The sequence below is a fragment of the Strix aluco genome, chromosome 18 (genome assembly GCF_031877795.1).
Source record: "Strix aluco isolate bStrAlu1 chromosome 18, bStrAlu1.hap1, whole genome shotgun sequence".
Lineage (NCBI taxonomy): Eukaryota > Metazoa > Chordata > Aves > Strigiformes > Strigidae > Strix > Strix aluco.
Genome location: NC_133948.1, coordinates 12,403,144 through 12,426,558, shown reverse-complemented (window position 1 = coordinate 12,426,558; position 23,415 = coordinate 12,403,144). Strand labels below are relative to the sequence as shown.

Genomic DNA, 23,415 nt, shown 5'->3' with positions numbered 1-23,415 from the left:
GTAACCACCCTCATAATTTGGTCAGTCATTCTAAGAATAACAGACCTAAGCAGGGAGCAAACGGGAGTTAAAAGAATGGTTTGGGTTGGAGGGGACCTTAAAGATCTCATCTAGTTCCAACCCCCTGCCATGGGCAGGGACACCTTCCACTAGCCCAGGTTGTGCAAAGCCCCGTCCAACCTGGCCTTAAACACTGCCAGGGAGGGGGCAGCCACAGCTTCTCTGGGCAACCTGTGCCAGTGCCTCACCACCCTCACAGTAGAGCATTTATTTCTTATATCTAATCTAAATCTCCCCTCTTTCAGTTTAAAACCTTTACCCCTTGTTCTATCCCTACACCCCCTGATAAAGAGTCCCTTCCCATATTTCCTGTAGCACCCTTTAAGTACTGGAAGGCCACTATAAGGTCTCCCCAGAGCCTTTTCTCCTCTAGGCTGAACACCCCAACCCTCTCAACCTGTCCTCGTAAGGGAGGTGCTCCAGCCCCTCGATCATCTTTGTGGCCTCCTCTGGACCTGCTCAAGGGGGTCCCTGTCCTGTTGTGGGGTCCCCAGAGCTGGACACAGGACTCCAGGTGGGGTCTCACGAGAGTGGAGTAGAGGGGGAGAATCCCCTCCCTCGACCTGCTGGCCACACTTCTCTTGATGCAGCCCAGGACACGGTTGGCTTTCTGGGCTGTGAGCACACATTGCTGGCTCATAGGCAGTTTTTGACCCACCAATACCCCCAAGTCCTTCTCCGCAGGGCTGCTCTCCATCCACTCCTCGCCCAGCCTGTGTTTGTGCTTGGGATTGCCCCGACCCCTGTGCAGGACCCTGCACTTGGCCTTGTTGAACTCCATGAGGTTGGCACGGTCCCACCTCTCCAGCCTGTCCAGGTCCCTCTGGATGGCACATCCCTTCCCTCCAGCGTGTGACCGCACCACACAGCTCGGTGTCGTTGGCAAACTGGCTGAGGGTGCCTCGATCCCACTGTCCATGTCACCAACAAAAACAGCGCCAGTCCCAACACCAACCCCTGAGGAACGTCACTCGTCACTGCTCTCCACTTGGACATTGAGCCGCTGACCGCAACTCTTTGAGTGCGACCATCCAGCCAATTCCTGATCCACCGAGTGCTCCATCCGTCAAATCCATGTCTCCAATTTAGAGACAAGGATGTCATGTGGGACAGTGTCAAAAGCTTTGTACAAGTCCAGGTAGATGACGTCGGTTGCTCTTCCCTTACCCATCAGCGCTGTAACCCCGATGTAGAAGGCCACCAAATTTGTCAGGCATAATTTGCCTTTAGTGAAGCCACGTTGGCTTCACAACTTTCACAGTTGTTTGTGACAATTCAGTAGAAATACTTGGCTCTTTATATCCTTTCAGGCCTCTATGTTCACAAGCTTAACCCCTAGTTCTGTCAGCTCATACCTGCTTAAGAACTGACAGTGTTTAGTTCTTTCTGTTCCAAACTTCTCTTATTTGTTTTTTGATTATTTTTCCCCCCTTGTTTTGCTGGATGTACTGCCCCAAAGCCCGAGCCGTTTCTTTTTCTGCCGATGCCTCGTGGAGAACCGCTTTGGAAAATAAAGGACGAGATCTCCCGCAGGCGCCAGGTCGTTCTTTCTGGCCGCTTTGTGCCGTCGGGGCGGGGGCGGTGGGTGGCTGGGCCCGGGCGAGGCCGCCGGTGCCGCTGCCCTGCGCGGGGCCGTCTGCCGAGGAGCGGGGCGGGGGGTCGGGCCCGGGGAGGCCGCGGGCGGCCCGAGCCCTTCCTGCTGCCCGGCCGGGGCTCGGTGCCGGGGTCGGGAGCGAGGAGAGGGCGCGCGGGGCCCGTGCGTGTGCCCGCGGCGGCCCGGGGGACTACAGCTCCCGGCGTGCTCGGCGGCGGCCGGGGACTACGCGTCCCGTCGTGCCCGCGGGTCCGCCCGGGACCGGCTCCATCCGGGTCCCGGACGCTGCTGTGGGCGACTCGTCGCCATTACGGGGCAGCGGCGGCCGAGCCGGGGCCGGGTCGGCGCCGAGGAGCCGGTGGGTGCCTGGGTGGTGCCGACCACTCGGGCGGCAGGCAGCGCCGGGCCCCGCGGGGCTCCGTGAGCAGCTTCCTCCCCTCACCTCCCGGAGCCCCGCAGGCCCGGCCCGGCCTCCCGCGGCCCTCCCCGGTTCGAGCGGAGCAGCGAGAAGATGTCGCCATGAAGGAGGCCGAGTCCGCGCTGCGCCGCCCCCGCCGGTCGCCCCCGCGGGCCATGAGCCTGGGCCCCCGCCGGCTCCGCCAGCGCCCGTCGTGCCCCCCCGCTCAGGGCCGCCGCTCGCCCGCCGGGGCGCCCGTTGATGCTGCAGAGCCCGCCCGGCGCGGCCCCCGCCTCAGCCTCCGCCATGGACAAGAGCAGCCCCTGCGGCTCCGGTGCGCCCGGCTCCTCGGCCGGCAGCAAAGGGCAGCAGCCGCGATCCGCCTCGGCCGGGCCCGCCGCGGGGGAGTCTAAGCCCAAAGGCGGTAAGGGCCGGGGCCGGGGGGTGGGTGTCTGGCCGCGCACCGGCAGTGCCGGGGCTTTCCCGGGGGCGTTAGCCGTGGGCCCTCGGCGGCCTCCGGGTCTCGCTGGGGGGGTTTGAAGCGGTGGTGGCTCGGGAGGGAGGAACGGGGCGGCCGGGAGGCTGCGGGGCCGGCGGCCTTGTGCCGGGGGTGGGTTTGTGGTGAAGCCGAACCGCGCCTTGTCAGGTTGTTTGTCTCTCAGCCGGGTTTCCATACGCTCCGGTTTAGGTCACTGCTTGCTTTTGCTTTCTTTTTCCTTCCTCTTCCGGCTCTGTGCCCTGTTCGCTGAGCTGCTGTTCCTGCTCTTCTTCCTTGAAGGATTAATGCTTTATCTCCATTAGCATTGGAATAATCCGCTTGAGAGCCAAAGCTTTGCTTTTATAGTAAGAACATACATTTGCCAGTGTTTACTCTTAGCTTTATCCTGTACTCAGGTTGAGCGTGCTCTCACATCTTGCTTCCGTGGGTCTTGTATCGATACACAGCATTCCCCTGACCGGCTGTGTTTCAGTAACCTACTTTGGAGGAGCTCTGAGTTAGGTACATATTGTTTGTTCATCTGGCATTTAAACCAGTCTTAGACCTGTCGTTGCAAACGCCTAGTTTTGCTGACATGGCAGTTCATGAGGAGCCATTATGGTTCCTGTCATCTGTCTTTTCAAGGTAAGACCTAAGCCACCTCCAGTTCTCTAAACCTGTTTGGGAGCAGAGCGTTCCTGGCAACCTTGGATTTTTTTATAAAACCTATAAAAGGGGCAGTAGTGATTAAAATTAGTGCTTTTAGTCCTGGAAGTACTTGTGAGAGTATCTACAGGTTGCTGCAATGTTATCACTGTACTAATTTCCTTCCTCAGTGGTTTGTTTCAACTGTATTACTTCAGGTCTCTGCGAAAGCAGCAATATACTTCAGAGGATTAACAAAATGAGTAAGTTGAAGGAGTTGACTCCTTTTTGGACCTTCTAAATGCACTCAGATCCCAGGTAACCAAGTATTACCTGCTCTTCACCTGCATTTAACTGCTCTTCCATAGGGTAGACTGAAGTGAGTGACATGGGAGGTGGCTCACCCACAGCTCCCCAGGTTGTGGTGTAACTGTGTGATTATAGTTAAGTTTTAACTTTAAATTCAAATACATGAAAGTCTTTTTAGGAAGAACTTTTTAGGCAGTCATGTCCGAAGAACTCCCAACTGATTTGCAAAGTCTTTTGCATCAGCAACAGGATTTGATGTGAGAGTCTTATCCCAAGCCACTCTCGTTATTTTTCAGTCTCTTGTTTATTTTTTTCTCTCTCATGGGCGGACTGGTGGACCTGTGGGATATCACGTGCTAGGTAAGCAATGAGAGTTTTAGAACCAGGTCTTTGGCTTCTGATGGAATAACAAAGGATGTAACCTCTGCATGTATTGTGAGAGGCAGTGTGAAAGGCTAGCAGACGTGAGGTGTTCCTGTTGTGGAGAACTGGTGTCTGTCTTATCAAGAGATACCTCATCACTACAGCTTCTTTTTAGTGATGTGTGATGCCATATGGAGGATTGTTCACAGAATATAAACATCCTTCAGTAAGGATTTAAGATGGTCTGTCCTGTGGCTGGTATGGCCTCATGTAGAAGAAGCAATATCTGTAGTGAGGAAGGACGTACAAGGCCTTGGTCATTCCAGCCTAAAATAAAAGCGTTAAGTGATTTTTGTGGAATGCCACTTTCTACAGGCTTGAAACACTGTCACTAATGGCAGAGGAGCAGTGGGGAGAGAAGTCCTGATGTGCCATACTCTTCTACTCCAATACAGTAGACTAACTTTTAATTAAAAAAACCCCAAACTTTTCTGATTACCTCTTTTTTAATAGAACAGAAGAAAATTTTGGCTTGACGTGATTCCGCTTCTAAGATGCTTGTTTCCTAACCTCAGTGGAGGGCAAAGGGATATGGAATGAGTTGCTTCCTTTACAGTGCATCGAAGAGGCCTGGAAAAATTAGAATCTCTTCTAGTGGCAGTAGATGTATATTTGGGAATATCTTAACTGAAGGGTACTGAAAACTGAAAGAAGATTCCCTTGGTCAGTTTAAGGCAAACCACCACAGGATGCAGCTGTGTTAAATAGTGGCTGTGTTTTGGTAGCTGTTGCACACAAGACACTGGCATGTCACCACATGGGATAGTCATTCTAGGAATGGTATGGCCTCTGTGTAGCTGATGTGGTTCACCCTATTTTTCTCCTGTTTCAGGAAAGGTATAGGATGTGTTCCAAAAATCTTGCATCTCCTTTGAAATGGAAAGTATTTTTATGGACCATAGACCTTCCTCAGAATGTTGACCTTTAGTTACATACTTGACTTTTGCAGTGATGGGTCATTGGATTTAAGCTCTTGTCACTTAGATGCTTTCCAGAGTTACTTGCTGTGATCAAGTCCAGCTGAGGAAGTGGAGAAATGGGCATTTGTGAAACCTTGGGGTAGCTTCTCCTGTTTCTCTCGCAGCACGTCTTGAAATGAGCTAAATAGGATAGTGTAAGCTCTTGTGCTTGTGGAAGTTGGGATTCCAGCCATCTTCAACCTTGACCTTAGAAATTGAATTAAACTTGGAAGTTTCCAACAGAAAAGTTTCTTTGGGTTATATTAGTGTACCAACAAGAGTCACCTCTCATTAGGATGGAATGAAGTAGCTAAGGGGAAATAGGATTATTGGGTTTCTCTGCAGTCCTTGAGACCTGATGGACAACATTAGTTCTTGCAAATGTTCCTGGGCCGCCTTATTATGACAGTGTGAGCGTGCTTAGCTGGGGTGTGTGACTGCTCAGTCACCTCTTGCTCATTGGGATGTTTGCCTTAGCAGCAGCAGTAACTTCAGTGTGTTTTCATGAAATCACCCTGTGGCTTAAGTGTGATCCACCACTCAACCCCCTTATGCAATACAGTTGGCTTCAACACAGCTCAGCTGAAAACAAGAGGCAAACAAAGATGGAAGGAAACTGCAGTCCTCACCCCAGAAGCAAACCAGTACTGCAGCTCCAGGACCAAAGTGGTCACCTAGAGCTGCTTTTAGTCCTGTGAACTTGATCTCCTCTCTCTGGATCTTTGGAGACAGAGGTCCTCTAACAGAATGTGGCATCCAGCAGGAGAAACCACAGATGTCAGAGCTTGCTCCAAAAGGCAAGAACAGCTTTTTGCTAGTTTTATAAAATTATATGGACAGTATTTTTTATCAGTCTGTGTTCTCTTGAAGTGTGGATGGGTAGATATATTTATTATAAGCTAGATCTTGTGAGGATGGCAAAAGGACTAATTGAGGACCTGAATGAAGAGCAAGTACCTCACCAGCACTATCGCTCATTCCTAATTTGCCAAGAAAACAAGGAAAAAAGAAACTTCCAAATCCAAACCTATGCAACTTAAAACAGCTCTAACAAGAGAGGGTGGCAGCGAGAATCTTCCACTTTTCTCCCTGCATGAGTGTAGATAGCCCTGTCCTGCCCTGCTCTTCATGGGAACGCAAGGAGGGATGATACAAAGCAGAGAGCTTCCTGACGTGTGGCATGCTGGAAGGGTTGGAAGAAACAGCATTGCTTAGATTCAGGGTGAGGGAAAAGTGTTCCACTTCACAAATGCATACTCCAAACTCTTGGTTGTCTGTTGATGGATTTCATTTCTGATGGACCAGAATCCTCATGAGGGTAATTATTTGGAGTGAGGGTGGGGGGCAATGTGCATTAGTAAAATCAGGTGTGAAGCATTGTTAGACTGTCATGTAAGGTCCTTCATAAAAAAGGCACACGTGGAGAAGACTTTGCTAAAAAATGTGAGAGTCATTAATAGTGACTACCAAAGGCTTTAGGATTTGGTCTGAAAGGATGTTGTACTATGACAGGAATGTGTGTAAACTAGCAGTTTGACAGATTTGATGGTGACTAACTTAATTAAAACTATTAAGTAGTAGGAAGTTCTTGTCAGCTGCAGGAACAAGCTGTTCCTGGGCCTTGTAAAGACCCACTTTAGCCTGAACTTCTCCTCTTGAGTTGTTTCTTTTCCCCAGTTGGTGATTGCAGAGAAACTGCAAAGTTGCTATAGACACAATAGACATGTGCCTCTCTAGCAGGTTCTCTGAAATTGCAGATTTAAGAGGGTGGTTGAGCTCTAAAGTGACAAGCTCTGTTCCTGAACAACTCAAGTAGTTGTCCAAAACTCTTAAAAAAAAATTTTTGACCAGAAGCTCAGTGGTGTTGATTCCCTACAAACACTCTCAAAAAGGGTCTATCTAAATAATCATTCAGCCAGACTTGGTCACACCCTCAGTACTTGGCAGCTTCTGGTGTGTTTTTTTCCTGATAACGCTCAACCCATGTCTTTTTAGCCTGACATGCATTACAGCACTGCAAGCTATGCAAGTATGTGTTTGAGTTACACATCTGTGGTTCCAATTGAGTTTGTTTAATTCTGAATTAAAGGATCAGCCTTTTGAATAGCAGAGTAAATGACCAGTTCTGGTGACGAAGTTTGTCTGCAAAATAGCTCTGTTGCATCATGTGAAAGTGATGATAGTGTCCTTTTACTTCTATTGCTGTAGTAGCAGGCAAGAAACAGCAGACCACCACAAACCCCAGCCAAGCTGGTTTTATTACTTATTCTTAAGTAGTTGGATCCTCAGCGATGTACAACAACACACAGACCCCCTCTTTTGAGTCCACTGCCCCCCTCTTTTGAGGAGTGCAGGTGTGAGAGAAAACTAAAAATAGCACAAAAAGTGAGATTTTGTGTGAATGATCCCATTCCAGCTGCTTTAAATGCTCAGGTGGATTGAAAGTGGTGCTGGGGAAGGGGCGAACTGGAGGCACTGGTAATGACAACTACCCATATGAGTAACGAGATCCTGAATCACAGTGGCATGTTTGCCTGCCATGTAAGATTTATATTAAAGGGTGAGGAGGACTATGAAGTGGGAAATGGGAAATGAGTAGACTTTTAGAAAATGGATCTAGATACTTTGTGAGGTGTTACTGTTTGTGTAACGCTTGCTGAGTATCCAGAGTGACTTTGGAGCTGGCTGGTGTGGATAGACATCTCGCTGGGTTTGTGGAGTTTTGCTTCCAAGCTTATCAACATAACTCTTCTACAAATAAAACTTAGGGCGGTTGGTGGAAATGATAGGGTAAGTGACAAGGTAAGCAGTCTGTTGTGTCCTTGGGGCAACTCTGATCTTGTGTTAAGCCTATTAGAAATACCTTTATAGTGTTAATTTTCTCTTCTAGCAGTCTAATGAAGCAGCTGTTTAGACACAGGAAACCTCTTTCAAGAGCCTGAGTGATTTTTCTGCCCTTGTGAGCTTTATTTCGGCAGTATTTTGCTTTGTGTTTTCACCGCCGTGTTCTGTGTTAGGGTCAGTGGTGCGCTCGGTGCGCTTTCGGGCAAACAGTTCTTGTTGCATAGGTTGGTGGACTTAGTACTTAGATACTAGGTGTGTGCCCTGCAAGGCCAAAGCATTGGGTTTGTGCTTCAGGATCGATAAGCATTTGTTGGCTTTGTGAAAGAAAAGGGTATTTTAGAATAGAATTAGATCTGTTGGGGTCTTTTAAGTATCGGGGGGGTGGAACTGAGTGAAAACAGGGAATGGGGTCTTGCAAAGTGGGAAACCTCTAGACAAATGCAGCAGTATATTTATATAAGGGAACAATATATGATAAATAGTGTGTTTTCAGAAAATTGAAAGAAAAAACGGAACTAATTGCCAATTTTTGTAATGGGTCATGAAGATGTGGTGTTGGTGTTTATCACTTAATGTACCAGGCAACACGCTAACATCTGGTGATGGCAATTCCAAATCTGGATGAAGAAAACTCAGCCATTCTAATAAAAGATAAAACACAGCAAATACATTTCTTCTTTTATACTCTTTGACCAGTTCTTTGGGCAGTGATAGGAATGAAACAATTTGGGTTTCTGGGGGGTTTGCTGTCCTTTTAACCAGGGCCCAGGGCAGTGGCCGAGGTGAACATGGTGCTGTCTCTGAGGCAAAGCTGGCTGAGGTGCAGTACGTGTGGACAACTCTGAGGCTGCTGATCTGATTCTTGCTTGGTTTTTTTTCTTTCAGATGGAAAGAATGCGAGTGGATCCAAACAACGTTATAATCGTAAAAGAGAAACTTCATATTCAAAAAATGAGAACTTTTCCAGTCAGTCCCGTCGCTCCAATTCACAGAAAAGCAAAGCTTTTAACAAGATGCCCCCTCAAAGGGGAGGTAGCGGCGGAAGTGGCAAACTTTTTAGCTCTTGTAATGGTGGAAGACGAGATGAGGTGAGAATTGTAGTGCCATTCCTCCGAGGCCTTCTTTCTTGGGACCAGAGGATCACTCTGACCTGCCTAGATAGGTCTTCTGTGTTCAGCTCCAGGGCTGGGAAGGGAAAGAGCGGTAAGAGGTGCTAACATCGTTGAGATGCCACAGTGAGTGTGAGCAGAACAACTTGGCAACAACAGAAGAGGAGTGCTCTCTGCTCTGAGAGACTTGCAATAAAAAACACCATCTGAGGAATGGGTACCTAGGCAGGCCATGTACATACCTCATGAAACAGAGGTCCTTCGTGAAAATTTCAAGTGATACAATTTTTAGCTTTTAAGTGTGAGGTGATTGTGTCTAACCACTTCAGTGTACAAATTTGCATGTGATGGTGGTATTGGGAAAGTAATTGTATTAGCCTTGATGACATCAAGATGGAGTAAAACCAGACTCAGGCTTTTATGCTGATGTGGGTCTAAATACTGTAGACTATTCATGGGTTTTCATTGATACTCTGATTTTTCAGTTTTAGTGGATAAGCAGCACTGCTCACCTAAATTGCTGATTGTCAAAACTCACCTGCTGCCTCTGTTCTCATTCTGTGCTTCATTATATGAAAACTAACCAAAACAAGTATAACCTGTGCAGATAGTAATCAGGCTTGTGTTGCTGGCCATCTAAAAGAATATTGTCAGGATTCAAACAACTTTCTTCTGTTATTAACCTTGACTGCTAGGTTTTGCCAGCTTTTACTTATCCTTATGTGGGTTCTTTTTATGCTCTCATCATTTTGATCAGTGTGGGGTAAGACAACTCAGTTCTAACTTTCAGGTTCTCATGCACTTGTAACTGCACTACTTGATTTGCAGAACTGGAATGGGAGAAGGTGAGTGAGGGGATGCTGTGTATTCTGTATGTAATCACTGATGAGGCCTGGGTACCAACTTGTAGTGATGCTTTTGCAATTCTAGCAAGTTCTAACAAATGCTGTTGTCTCTTAGGTAGCAGAGGCTCAGCGGGCAGAGTTCAGCCCTGCCCAATTCTCTGGTCCCAAGAAGATTAATCTGAACCACTTACTGAACTTCACTTTTGAACCCCGTGGCCAAGCAGGCCATTTTGATGGGAATGGACATGGCAACTGGGGGAAAAGGAACAAGTGGGGCCATAAGCCTTTCAACAAGGAGCTCTTCCTACAGGCCAAGTGAGTGGAAGACCAGTAGGGCTCTTAGACTTCTGCAGAGACACTGAGCTGTAACGGATAATTAGCCGGGGAATGGTGTTTGACCTTGACTACTTGTGCTGACTTTTCCAGGGTGAAGTTACCTCTCTGTAGTGTTTTTAGTGATAATGACTATACTTGAAAGGGATAAAAATATATCAAGTTGTCGTCTTTACCTATTTACAAGGTATCTCATGGAGTGAGTCCTGTAACCACAAACCAGTTAGTCTTCTGCTCTAATTTTCTAGCATTGCTTGTGGAATATGACACTCCATTTGGGAAGACCTATGTAGTTCCCTTACAGAAGATGATAACTTTTTAAAAAAAATAATATGTTGAGATGGTAGGGGTAGCAGTTGCTGGATCAAAGCTAATCTGACTTTATAAGTCGCAGAAGCAATTACTCCTATGGGTCTTAGTTCTTAAACTGCTGATTATTTCACAGACCCCTAGGTATATAGTATAACCCAAATGATGATCGGTGTAGTAATCCAGCAGCAGAATTGCTTTTGACTGGAAATAATGGTTGCTTTCACCAGAATCTGAAGTGTGTTCAGGGCATAATGTATCTGATCCTGTTAAAGAGAATAAAAACTATTTTCAGCATTGATGCTTCTGATTCCCTGTTGTTTTGTGCCTTACTGTAGTGAATTCTATTTGCAGGAACCCCAATAGTTCTAGGTTTTGTGAATGTACTTTTTCCACTTGTGGATTCCCTGTTTTTTAATAGATCCCCGATGGAGCTGGCTGTTTCTTACATGTTTCTGGAAAACCACTCTGCCTGGCTCATTCTGTAGTTAGTATGTGATACTGTGTCTAACTGAAATCAGGCACACCTGTATTCTGGAAACCTGGCTGTGACTTGAACTCTTTTGGGTTTTGTTGGTAGAAGTTACTGACTGCGTCCAGCAGTTTTCTGCTGGACAAAGAAGAAGCTCAGAGAATCCTGTAGGATAGTTCTCAAAGAATTCTTAGAAACAACTGAGTGGATCATCTGTCTCTTTGCCTTTCCCCAGCTGCCAGTTTGTTGTCTCTGAAGAACAGGACTACACAGTCCACTTTGCTGATCCAGATACCTTGGTCAACTGGGACTTTGTGGAGCAAGTGGTCAGTTGTGATGGGCTAGATTTTTTTTTTTTTTTTTCCTTAAGAAGCTCAACCTGTCTTTATCTGCCTCTTATCTCTGTGATGTTACGTAAAACTCAGCTGTTTTTGAGTTGAGTCCTCTTCTGTCACTCCCACAATACTGGGAAAGATCTGTCATGGAATATATTATGAAATACTTTCATGACAGGAAAAGAGAAGTGCTAAAATCTATTAGGAAAATTAGCAGCTTCTTCTAGCTTTCGCAGATGGGAGCTCATCAAAAATAGTATCTGACATTCTGTAGACAGAGTCCTTGTGATCGAGATATTAACAGAAAACTTGGGCATGAGTCCATGGAAGAGGACTAGAGTGTAGAATTTTGAAAAATTATTCTGTGCATAGGTGGCCCATCTTGCCTAGCAACAAAATGGAAAATCTCTAGAGAACTGTGGTCAGAACTTCAGGTTGCCTCAAGTAGAAACTTACTATCTGCCAAGACTGGTTTTGGTGTGTGGTGTAGCTGGAGAGGAGGTAGGCTTACTTTTAACTGGTGCTACAAGAGAGCTGAAAAATCTAGGTGCTTGCTTAGTAGTTATGTCTCTGCAACATGCAGATGCTAACAAAGTGTCTGACAAAACTAGCATGTTCATGGAAATAGGTAAGTTTAACAGGGCTGCACAAGTCTGCTTGTGTAAGTGAGGCGACGGAGCTCATTTGTTGTCTTCTCAGTGTCTGAATTCAGATGATGAAGATGCTGCTAACTCTTAGGGATGATGAATACATGAGGGAAACCGTGAGAATAGTCACTTTTTTGATGTCATTAGAGTAGATAATATCATTAGAGTAGAAATACCAGGTGGGGGGCTTTGAAGGTTATTCCGTATGCAGTCTGAAGGTGTTACTTAGTTCACAGTGTGCTTAATTTCTTGGTAAATAAGCAGAGCCTAAAGAGCTGGAATATTAATATGCTAGAGTAGATCTTACAGGTGGCTTACTCTGTAGCACAGGAACTGATTTCCAAGTCTAAAACTTGTACTATTTTTTCGTATGCCATTTCAGCGAATTTGTAGCCATGAAGTGCCCTCTTGCCCAATATGTCTGTACCCACCAACCGCAGCAAAGATCACCCGCTGTGGGCATATCTTTTGTTGGGCATGTATCCTTCACTATCTCTCCTTGAGTGAAAAGACCTGGAGCAAATGTCCTATTTGTTATGGCTCTGTTCACAAGAAGGATCTCAAGAGGTGAGACTTGATTAAATGATGAGACTTTATTAAATGATGTATCTTTTTGAAACGTTATTTTTACCCTACTAACCTCCTTCTTACATTGCAGTGTTGTTGCTATGGAAACACGTCAATATGCAATTGGTGATACCATTACAATGCAACTTATGAGAAGAGAGAAAGGTGTTCTGATAGCACTGCCCAAATCTCAGTGGATGAATGTGGTGCAGCCTGTTTACATCGGAGGTGAGTGTATCTGAGTGGTTGGCATCCTGCTCCTGACTGTGACTAGGACTTGTGTAGAGAGGATTTACCATAGCAGTGCCATGCTGTCACCTTAAAATAAACCAGACTATAAAACATGGGTTTTAGCAGCTGAAAACCTTAATGACCACACACTAATAATAAGCTTTCTACCCACACTTTGGTTTTTCTAAGGCTTTAACTTGTGTGCTGTTTCCCTTCAAGTTAGTGCGTGGCAGACCCCTGCCTTCTCAGTCGTCAGTATTAGTTTGATGTGTGTTTTATATCATGCAGTCATTGGTGTGACTCTTGCTGCTCTTGTTGGCTCTTCAGTGTCCTTAACTTTTTTCCTCCTGGTTCCTCATTATACAGCTTAGCAAAAATAACTGTCTCTGTGTCTAAACTATTTCAAGGATGTAATCTTCCACAAGGTTTTCATCATCTTCACTTATCAACTAAAATCTGTGAATGATATGGGAAAATAATCAAAATTATTGCAAACCTATTCCAAACATCTGTTGCCTGACTTCTTCAGTTTTCTCCAGTCAAGTAATATGACTAACACATCATCATCTTATCTGTTAGTATCACAAAAATTTTGTGACTAAAGAAATAATTTTACTTAACATTGCTGTTTTGTGGGCTGTCTTGGCTCACTTCATTTTGCAGTCACATTTATGAAAGGCTGTGTGCATTTAAGCTGTCTGTAAAAAGTCAAGTCTTCTAACGCTTGATGGGTATCCAGCAGGCAGGGTGTGTGCTTACATGTTCCTTGGTATTTGAAAGTAAAGGACTTTAAATCCTGTTATAAAACAAACAAAAGAACAAATATGGGATTTGAGATCATCCTAAACCCAGGAAATTGAGCATTAACTTGGTGTTCTGTAGACAAGGTTGGACCCTTGGGAGCAGTGAATATATGGACTGTGCTAGTAATGTGATGCTGTGGTTGCTGTAAACTTTATAGTTAAGATAAGCTCTTTGGTAACAAAGAAGACTAGCTTCTGCTAAACTTGCAGTTCTTTAGTTTACTGTTTCTGCTGTGCTTCTTATAAAAAAAACCTCATAATAATGTTTTGTACGATCTTGAATACATGTAGATTTATGAATTAGTTTGAGCCAAAATAGAAGTTACTTTTGCAGAACTTTCCAGTTGCAGAATTTTTGAGTATATAGAGAAGAGGAAGAAGCCGCAGACAGCATTGTTTTGGGAAGTTTTGACCACCCAAGGCTTCTCAAAGGTGATGCTTCCACAGCAAAGAAGTTTGGACTTGATTTTTTTTTTTTTTTTTGATGTGTAGCAACTGAGTGGTGAAGTGTCAGGTTGAAAGTGGCAGATAAACTGCTGTGTGAGGGACATGTGTGTAGCGGAGCAGGTATGTGGCACCAGCTTGTGTCATCAATGGTGTAATGGTAATATGCAGAGTCTGTATCAAACTCTTGCTAAGTATTGTCCACTCTGGAGTGGATTAACTCACAAAACTGAGCAGTAACAAAACTTCAGAAGAAACAACAGTTCAAACTGGTGCCTCTACACACAGATATTAATGATTTGGTGCTCCTTCTGTTCAGATGACCAACACAGTCAGTATTCAAAGCTGCTTCTGGCATCCAGGGAGCAGGTCTTGCAGCTGGTGATTCTGGAGGAGAAAGCAGCATTACTAAAACAGTATGAGGAAGAAAAACACACCCCAGAGGCTTGCTTTATTGAGGCAGCTATCCAGGAACTGAAGGTGAGAACCTCTTTGGAGGCTTTTAGTAACTATTTTTGACAGTATACTGAGTGTTGAGCACCTACATTCTGCTGTGTAAGTGGTTGTGTGTGATTATTCTCCTGGTATCTGGCGTGATGTTCAAGACAACAGAACAGAATGCTTTTTACTGAATGGTATTTCTTCCATAAATGTAAGAGAGTTCTGCTTTCAAAGGAAGATGTTTCCCTTTCAGGCCCAACAATTTCTGGGATAACTTTTATTGGGCAGACATGAGCAAACCTGTAGAATGTCCCTTTTCAGAGCCTTTAGGCATCTTACAATGGGTGCACATTCCAATAACAAGAAGGAGAGGACCTCTCTTCGAGGGTCACTCTTTGTCACAGATGAATCGTAGATCTATGAAAACCTGAAGATACAGGACAAGGCTAAAAATAACTTTGGTGATAGTCTTTTTTGGCTTAAATAGGAAATTGAAACTTGTTCTCTTTGGATGACCTGTAGGAGCGAGAAACAGCACTCTCTGCTGACCAGGATAAAAACAATGGCATTGCTGGAATCAGTGCAGCTGTGGAAGAATTGGTCCTAGAAGACTCCAAGGCTGTGGAGCCTGCAGTTTCCCGAGAGAAGAAGGTGGGTGACAACTCCGCTCTGGCAGATCTTGTTAATACTTAATTCTGCCACTTTACACTGCAGTATATGGTGAACTGGTGCCAAAGATTTTTGCAGAGATGATAATCTTTTGAAGGTGGTGATGTGGGTACTAACTGTATGCTCTCTGCTGTGATAGTGTGGTGTGGAATATCTCTCTGCATTTGATGAGGAGCTTGTGGAGCCGTGCTCTGATCTGGCAAGTTCCTTTTCACCTCCTGTGGAAGCAGAAGAGGCAGTGCTGGATGAAGAGGAAGTACCAGAGGTGGACACTGTAGGGGAACCTGATATGAACACTACAGAAGAACCAAATCCAGCTGAAACAAGCTGCAGAGAATCTAAAGATACAATTAGCCGTGGACATCTTAGCAACTCTCCTTTTTACTATTTCTATCAAGGTCAGTGCAATGAAATCCTGGAACCATGGGGGCAGAGATTCCTTCTTTGGGATCCTTCTTGAGAAAGATGTTGGTCACTTCATTAGATGCAGCTAAACCCTGTGAAATAAGTCCCTCAGAAACTCAGAGGAGTTTTGTTACTGGAGAATGTACTGAGGTGGGGAGAAGGGTATTGAAAATTAACAGGCAAAGAACAAGTGATGATATCTTATCTTATAGCGGAGGATGGACAGTGTATGTATCTTCACCCTGTGAATGTTCGATGTCTTGTTCGGGAATATGGCAGCTTGGAGAAGAGTCCAGAGAAGATAACTGCAGCTGTAGTGGAAATAACTGGCTACTCAATGACAGAGGTAGTTACTTCATCTTTTTGTTAATTAAGAGCCCTTGTTTTAGCAGATTGATCATTGTAGCTGACAGATGAGATGTGTTCCTCTTCGGAAATAAGAAATAATAACTATGAATGGGTAGGCATGCTCATCAGTGAAGGGCATCTGTGTAAGGCGCAGTACCTTATGTTGCTTTAGATAAATAGGCTGCAGTCTAGTTTTTTTTCTTTCTAGAAGGTAGGAAAAGAATTGCAAGCTTAAGATTGGTTTGTTGTTCAAGCTGTCTTAAAACCAGTAAATTCTTATATAAGACAGTAGCTTGAACTAGACAGATTATCATCTTTCTCAAGTGGAACAAGTGTTCTGCCTCTGTGTGGAACTGAGCATCAAGGGTAGAGGTGGGATATTATGAAAATAAAGAGGATGGAAAGAAACTTCAGTGAGATAGAGTGAAAGTGCTTAAGGCACTGAAGTTATGGAAGAGAGGATGGGTCTTGAATTCCTCCTTTATCTCAGATAAAGACAACTGTAAGAATTGACATGTGCAGTAACGACTATACATAATTCTTAATTCATCTTTAAGAAGGGATATGCTCAAGAAAGAATGGATGCAGAGGTAGTAGGGAATTGTCTTCAAGTTTTTCAGGTCTGTGAGAAAAAATACAAACACCAGCTTGTTTCAGTCTAGCAAAGTGGTGGTCGTTGGTCCAGATAATTTAAGTGTAAAATGCAAATTGGGTCCAGTGCAAAAATAATTGCATCGGAAGACAGGTGTTGTAGAATTTTATTCCAGTGATGTGAGCGAGCAGAGAGGAGTAACAAGAAAATCAGTAAGCGAGCTGGAGTAACTGCATCCAAATCTGATTGTGATGCAATTGATGGAGATCTTGGAGCATTTGGTTCTGACCCAGGGTATCCTTCACATGTTTGTAGTTTATAAAGTGATTATTGTGTCACTGCTGGTATTTTTTTTCCCCATTTGATTTTTTTGAATGGTGGACATTCTGTCTCCATAAGTTCATCACCATGGCAGCCTCTAGACCTTGTTGTGATTATATATCTGCTCATTTTTTATCAGGATATAAGACAGCGTCATCGCTACCTCTGTCACTTGCCCCTCACCTGTGAGTTCAGCATTTGTGAACTGGCTCTGAAGCCACCCATCATCTCTAAGGAGACTTTAGAGTTGTTTTCAGGTTGGTACTACCTTTCTGGTAGGCTCTGTCATGTATCTGTGACGGTGAAGGGGAAGTTGTTCTTATCCCTTAACGGCAGAGAAAAGAACATACATAGCAGCTTTACTCCTCTTGCACCAACTGTCTGATGACTACTAGACAGAACAACCCCAATTCACTGTTTTATAGAGAACAATTATACAAAGAATAAAAAAGCTGACTGCTTGGAAGAGCATATGTTGTTTGTAAGCATATTGTGTTACTAACGTGTTATAACTGAATACGTCATTCTCAAAGCTGGAGAAAACATTGCCAAAGTATTGGTGTGGGTTTTTTGATATCCAATCCCGTGCATTGCTCCTAGATGACCTTGAAAAGAGGAAACGTCTACGGCAGAAGAAAGCTCGTGATGAACGACGACGTGAACGCAGAATTGAGATAGAAGAAAACAAGAAACAGGGCAAATGTAAGTTGTGATTGAGCATAACTGGTGGGTTTCCAGTCATCTTTAGTTGCTGAGCTGATTTCTTGAGCTATAGGATGAACTCTAAGCCCTTTAGTTTGTAGTGTGTACTTAGGAAAAGATTACGAGGTATTAGAAACAGTGCCTGTAGAGTGAAAAAACTATAAGCTGTTTTAGTCAGGATGTTAAATGATGTTACGCAATTGCTGCATACTTGCCCATTATGGGAGAGACAGAGGGCATTAGAGGGTGCAGCTGTCTCTATGGTGTGTACAGCTCTCAGGATTCTTAGTTTCTGTTTTTATAGTAATCACGATATAGAGTGAAGAATGAAGAAGGAAGAAAAATGCCTAGGAACTGCTTCCATCCAGCAGCAGGGCTTGTACTGGTCTCTAAAATAGAGGATGGAAAAAAAATTGAGTTGGCACCTCCTAGACTCCTGAAACAACTTGCATATTGACAGTCCTCCCCCACATTGTGTAGTGCTTTAATTTAAAACCTCTTTCTAGATCCAGAGGTCCATATTGCTTTAGAGAATCTGCAGCAGTTCCCTGCTTTTACTTCTTGCCACGGAGAAACTACCAGCATTGATCATCAGAGCTTCTGTCTGTCTCCTCTTGGCAGAAGCCCTGTGTTTCAGACAGGTGAGCATCTGGAAAAACACATCACATCTAGCTCTTGATCATTCTTTTGGAATCTACTGCTCAGGTCATCACTCTAAACTTTCTTAATACTGATCAAAGACTGCTTCTTTCCTAGATTGCCTATGAGATCATACACAAAAGGCTGACACAGCTAAGAAACATTCTGGTCCTTTCCTGCTTTTTACTACCTCTACTTCAGTGACAATATGAGATCTGCATTGTAGTTACCCCATCGTTTAAGTCTTTGTTGAGGCAGAAGAAAGGAAAAAAAAATTCCCCAAAAAGGGAAGAAAAGTGTGTATGCCCAGAAAATGCTACTGGCAATTTTTCTTTCTACCCTCTCCATTTTCACCACCACATTATACTGAAATAAAATGTGGTTGATGAGCTCTCAGTTAGGTTGTTGTCCAGTCATGCATTACCAAATATTTTATCTTGCAGTTCATAAAATATTAAGTAGAAACTATTCTTAAATATTTTTTCTCAAAAAAAAAATCAAACCAAACCAAAACACCCCACCAAAAAAAAAACCCAAACCAAAAACCCCATACAACACTCCAAAAAAAGTAAACAAAAACCCCAAAACAAACCAAAAAACCCCAATAAAAACCAAACTTAAATCTCCCTTAAATAAAAAGATTGAGGAATTTTGAGAGGTCCCACTGTGTGACTAATGGATGGAACTGATGAAGTAAAAATGGTTAATTACATAAGATAATAAGATTTTGTTTCATCGTGATGAGCAGCATAATGAGTGCCTTTGCCAAATGCAACTGGTTTTAATTATTTGCTGCTTTCTCTGTAGAGTCTATTCCAACTCCTCTGTCACCTGCTGCCAGCCAGGTCAGTCCATTGCTCTGTGGGAGTTTAGAAGAAGAGTCTCCCTTCCCTTCCTTTGCCCAGGTAAGCCATGTAGCAGAGTAAATCTTGTCAGAATTACTTGTGTCTTAGTTGGGGATTAGTCTGAGAACACAAATGCTTCCCCCACAAAAACAATGTGGGATAAATCTTGTGGAGACAACGCAGGGTTTGAGTCTTTCAGGGGATTCCAAGACTCTTGCTACTTAAGGGATATGCAGGATTGTTCTAGTACATGGAATTTAATCATGTCTTACAACTTTTTGATAGATGTTGAGAGTTGGAAAGGCAAAACCAGAAACATGGCCCAAACCTGCTCCAAAGACAAGAGGTAAGAAAATTTGGTATTACTACTTCAGATTCTTTAGTGTGCATCTAAATCTAAGATACAACTTCACGAGAAACATCTAGAGTGGGGGGCATTTGCACTGTGAAAGTTTTATACAGCCTTCTGCCTCTGAAGGCCCTTTTCTTCTTTCAGATGAGAACACTCTGGCACTCCCTGTGCCAGTGGATAGTGATGGAGAAAGTGACAGCTCTGACCGCATACCTGTGCCCAGCTTCCAGAATTCCTTCAGCCAAGCTATTGAGGCAGCCCTCCTGAAACTGGACAAACCGTCCACAGCTGATCATTTATCAGGTACAAGGTGGGGGGAAGGCATGAAAAATTTCTGAAGTGAAAAAATTGAGCATTTCCTCTTCTTCCTCTGGAAGAAGTGAGAGCAGCAATTTTGGGGACCAAAAATTGGCCACAGAACAGTTCTGAAAATTGTCAGGTTGTGGTTTCTGAACAGGTTGACTAGGGCTTCTGTTAGCTTAAAGCAGCTCTGTCGGTGGGAGCTGAGAAGACCTCCCAACTAGCAAAGAATCATGTTAGGACAAAGATGGCTTTTGACCATCTTGTTTGCCGTGTTTCTATTGGAACTTAATTTAAGCTTTATCTCAAGGAAGTTCAGGTTATGCACTTTTAAACTAAAAATACCTGAGCTGCTGAATTATCGCTTATGTGTGACCAAAATGTCGAGGTAACTGCTAGCTGAAATGTCAGATTAGGAGTCTGAAACAAATTGAGATGAACTTAAACCTCCAAGCCTGGTACTGGCAGATAAAACTCATTTATAATGCTCAGTTCTGATGTTTAGCTTTGGCTTCTATTTGGAGACTGCACTGAATGATGGATGGAGAGAGTTGGACAGGAGGGTCTGGGAGTTTCAGTGGAGTATCAGCTCCAGTTGTGTTTTTTGGACATGGATGAAAGCAGTACTTGTCTGAAAGGCAAACTGCTGCACACTTGCAGTCCTAGGATCTGCTGTTGCAACAGCAGCTTTAGAATATTAGGGATGTTTATAGGTGATTTATAGTAATTTTTTGGTTAAAATTAAATTACCTGGTGCTCAGTGAGTTGATAGGAAGTGTCACAGACCTTGTTGTGGTTTAACCCCAGCCAGCAATTAAGCACCACACAGCTGCTTGTTCACTTCCTGCCACCCCAGTGGCATGGAGAGAATTGGGGAAAAAAGTAAAAACTCGTGGGCCAAGATAAAGACAGTTTAGTAGGACAGGAAAGGAAGAGAAAAATAGTAAGGGAATATACAAAACAAGTGATGCACAATAGAATTGCTCACCACCTGCTGACTGATGCCCAGACGATCCCCGAGCTTTGGGGTCCCCTGGCCAATTTCCCCCAGTTTATATACTGGGCATGACATCACAGGGTATGGAATACCCCTTTGGCTCGTTCGGGTCAGCTCTCCTTGCTGTGTCCCCTCCTGGTTTCTTGTGCACTCCCAGCCTCTGCTGGCAGGGCAGTATGAGAAGCTTGAAACAGTCCTTGACTTAGTATAAACACTGCTTAGCAACAACTAAAACATCAGTGTGTTACCAACATTATTTTCATCCTAAATCCAAAACATAGCACTGTACCAGCTACTAGGAAGAAAATTAACTTTATTCCAGCTGAAACCAGGAGTCATTAAACCTGTAGAAGTCATTTAAGCTAGGGAAGACCATTTATCATTTGTGTGATGTTCCTGTTCCATGAGAAGAATGACAGTATCATTTTAATTCTTCACAGAGGAAAAGGGAGGCAAGAAAAGAAAGAAACAGAAGCAGAAGCTATTGTTCAGCACCTCTGTTGTTCACACAAAGTGATTCTGCTATTCAAGAGAAGTTTCCTCTCCTGGTTTTCTTTTCATTTTGCTTTGTTTTGCTGCTATAGTTTAAGTATTTAAATTTGAACAGACTAAACTTGTGTTTCCGGGGCTTCTAGGGGGTTCAGGAGGAAACCATGGTAGTATATGTTGAAGTAAGATCTTTTGATCCCAACTGCTTTATCAGTTTATACTGAAACAAAGTTTTGAAAGAAACAACCCAGAGACAAACCAGCCAAGGCTTCTAGTCTGTGCCGTGTTGGTTCTTTTGGCCTAATAAGGAGTATGAAAGGAGTATGTGTCACTGCCAGAATACTGCAATATTAACTAAGTGAAGAGGCAGCAAGCCTGTTTCCCTAGAAGTATTCATGGGCAGAAGTCCATCTCACTGTGGCAGTAGTGCTGTTTCAGTAAAGCTGTCAAACTGCTCTCTTGAGAAACTGGTTTCTGCTGCACTGAAATGGGCAAAAGAGCTTCCTGGCTTTAGGGTGTTAGCTGCTATATCCGTTCTTTTTCTAAAGAGCAAGAATTCCTCCTGTTCTCCTGGCTTGGAAAGATTTAAAGCTGAGGTGAGTGTAAAGCAGAACTTGGCTACTTGGTTTTGAAGTGACTGTTGATGATTTTGTGTATTTCAAAATGCGTACTGGCACTAGTGGTAGAAGGAACCTCCTAGCTTCTCTCAGTTGTTCAACTCTGTTTTAATGTGGGTGAGTGAGGCTGCTAACTTTTTGGGGTTTTTTTGCCAACCATGGGCTACACATTCTTTGTAACCTGATCATCTAGAATAAACACTCCACCCTAGGGCTCTTGGTAACTACCTGAATGTTTTGACAGTGGCTGCTCTTGAATTGGAAAAACAACTGATAGCTGGAGACTGTAGATAACTTTTATCCCCCAGCAAGAGACTGGGGTCCCTTGTACTGGGATAAAGGCCTGTATCCACTTGGTTCTGGGATGTAAGTTGATCTGCACTAAGCACCTCAGGCTATAAACATGCCTCTTCTTGGACCCCTCCCCGCTCTTTTTGGGTGGTCAGATTCTGCACTGCTTCTGGTTTGATTTGAGCTAATGAGTTAAGTGGTGTGGATTTTGTTGAATAAAATGAACTATAGGTGTAACGTATCAGACAAGGCCAACAGTTGCAATAAATCATATGCACACGCACTTACAGCACTGCACACTTCCTGAGCTGTAACTGAGCTGTCGTATCAGTGTGGAGCACAAGAACACCGAGTTGCACAGATTCAAATCTTACCGTCCTGCTGCCCCAGTTCATGCCAGGGAGCTGGTATAAAGTACCGCCTGACTTACAGGGCGAGGCTGACCGTGTCTTCTGTTATCTTTGGCCTCATTTGCACCGTGGTCAGCCTGCATTTGCACAGGCTTTATAAAAGTTGATGTGCTCTCTCCCTTCGACACAGTGATGACTGATCTGAGCAAGGAAGTGTGTGCGTGGAGACTTCCTGCAGTCAGGTACTCTCATACCACCGGTAAAGTCATCGGTCGTATCCCTGTTTAAAACGTTTGTCAATACATTGATGTTTGATTTCAAAGTGATAGGCTGCATATTATACCAGTGCTTCCTCAAGGCACTTAAGCATGTGTGCATGGGAAGCTAGTACCAAAGAGTATACTGCACAAAGCTCTGTATGTGGCTGTAAATTGGAGAGGAGAGGGAGAAGGGGGAGGTAAAGAATACTTCAACTGCTACAGGAGGATAGAGGAAACACCTGCAAAACATTCTTTGAAAGCAGCTTGACTTCACGCTTGGTCACAATTGACTACACTTGATGGAAAGACAGTACAGCTTGTCAAGAGAGTGCAAAGAAACTAAGACAAGATGCCTGAAAGTGGTAGCACATCTTGCTGTTTATGCTTTACGCGCACATTGGAAAAATACTGGTGAGGGCAGAGAAAGCAGCCAAGTAAGATTCAAGTATGCAGGTAACTGCCTTCACGGTACTATCATTTCCTATTTGTAATAGTCATTTAAAGCCATGGAACAGGAGTAACTATTTAGTGTCTAACCAGTATCTGTTGTGTTCTATTATCTCTACACATTTATAGCCAACTTTTCTTTGCATTGGGAAGAGAGACAGAATAGCTGGAGCTGGTGTAACTCACCTCCACCTCTCACAGGCACTAGAGCAAGGGAAGTGATGCGGGGAAGGCAGACCGTCCCTTCTGCAGGGGCAGTCTCCACAGGACAGCATCTTCAAGTTGTATCTTGTTTTCCTATGGATTCAAGAGATACCACCAGCAATGCTACTTTCCTGTAACTGATTGGTGTAAACTTAATAAATATCTAAGCAGTACTTGTACCTATGAGTTTTATAATGGGTCAGATGGAGTAGAGCCTTACAGCTCTACCTTGCATTCCCTGTTATCTCTGCTCCTGTGTACACAGCTGGTGCTTTTGTGACTCAAAACAATGGATAGCCCTATGGATAACAGGTGCATTTGAAGACAAGGTAAAAAACAGTA

At 44.1% G+C, this 23,415-nt stretch overlaps 1 protein-coding gene across 2 annotated transcripts; it reads left to right on the top strand.

The window, feature by feature from the left end:
- Positions 1–1,922: 1,922 nt before the first annotated feature.
- RNF10 (ring finger protein 10) lies at positions 1,923–23,246 on the top strand. 2 transcript variants are annotated; one of them, XM_074844473.1, is made up of 17 exons: positions 1,923–2,475; positions 8,595–8,797; positions 9,779–9,978; positions 11,013–11,103; positions 12,142–12,326; positions 12,418–12,554; positions 14,124–14,284; positions 14,768–14,896; positions 15,054–15,312; positions 15,532–15,665; positions 16,720–16,837; positions 17,181–17,282; positions 17,789–17,923; positions 18,729–18,826; positions 19,052–19,112; positions 19,263–19,421; positions 20,856–23,246. In XM_074844473.1, exons 1-17 carry the CDS (start codon positions 2,313–2,315, stop codon positions 20,930–20,932), a joined length of 2,412 nt encoding a protein of 803 aa, XP_074700574.1. In that variant the 5' UTR covers positions 1,923–2,312; the 3' UTR covers positions 20,933–23,246. The 2 variants fall into 2 exon arrangements, with proteins under 2 accessions (XP_074700574.1, XP_074700575.1); XM_074844474.1 differs by lacking the exon at positions 1,923–2,475 and adding an exon at positions 5,106–5,662.
- Positions 23,247–23,415: the final 169 nt, after the last annotated feature.

Bases quoted from the DNA above. Each gene is read 5' to 3' on its own strand.
- RNF10 (XM_074844473.1), top strand. From the start codon at position 2,313: ATGCTGCAGAGCCCGCCCGGCGCGGCCCCCGCCTCAGCCTCCGCCATG. The intron at 16,838-17,180 runs GTTGGTACTACC...CATTGCTCCTAG, and splicing joins GACTTTAGAGTTGTTTTCAG to ATGACCTTGAAAAGAGGAAA. The intron at 18,827-19,051 runs GTAAGCCATGTA...ACTTTTTGATAG, and splicing joins CCTTCCCTTCCTTTGCCCAG to ATGTTGAGAGTTGGAAAGGC.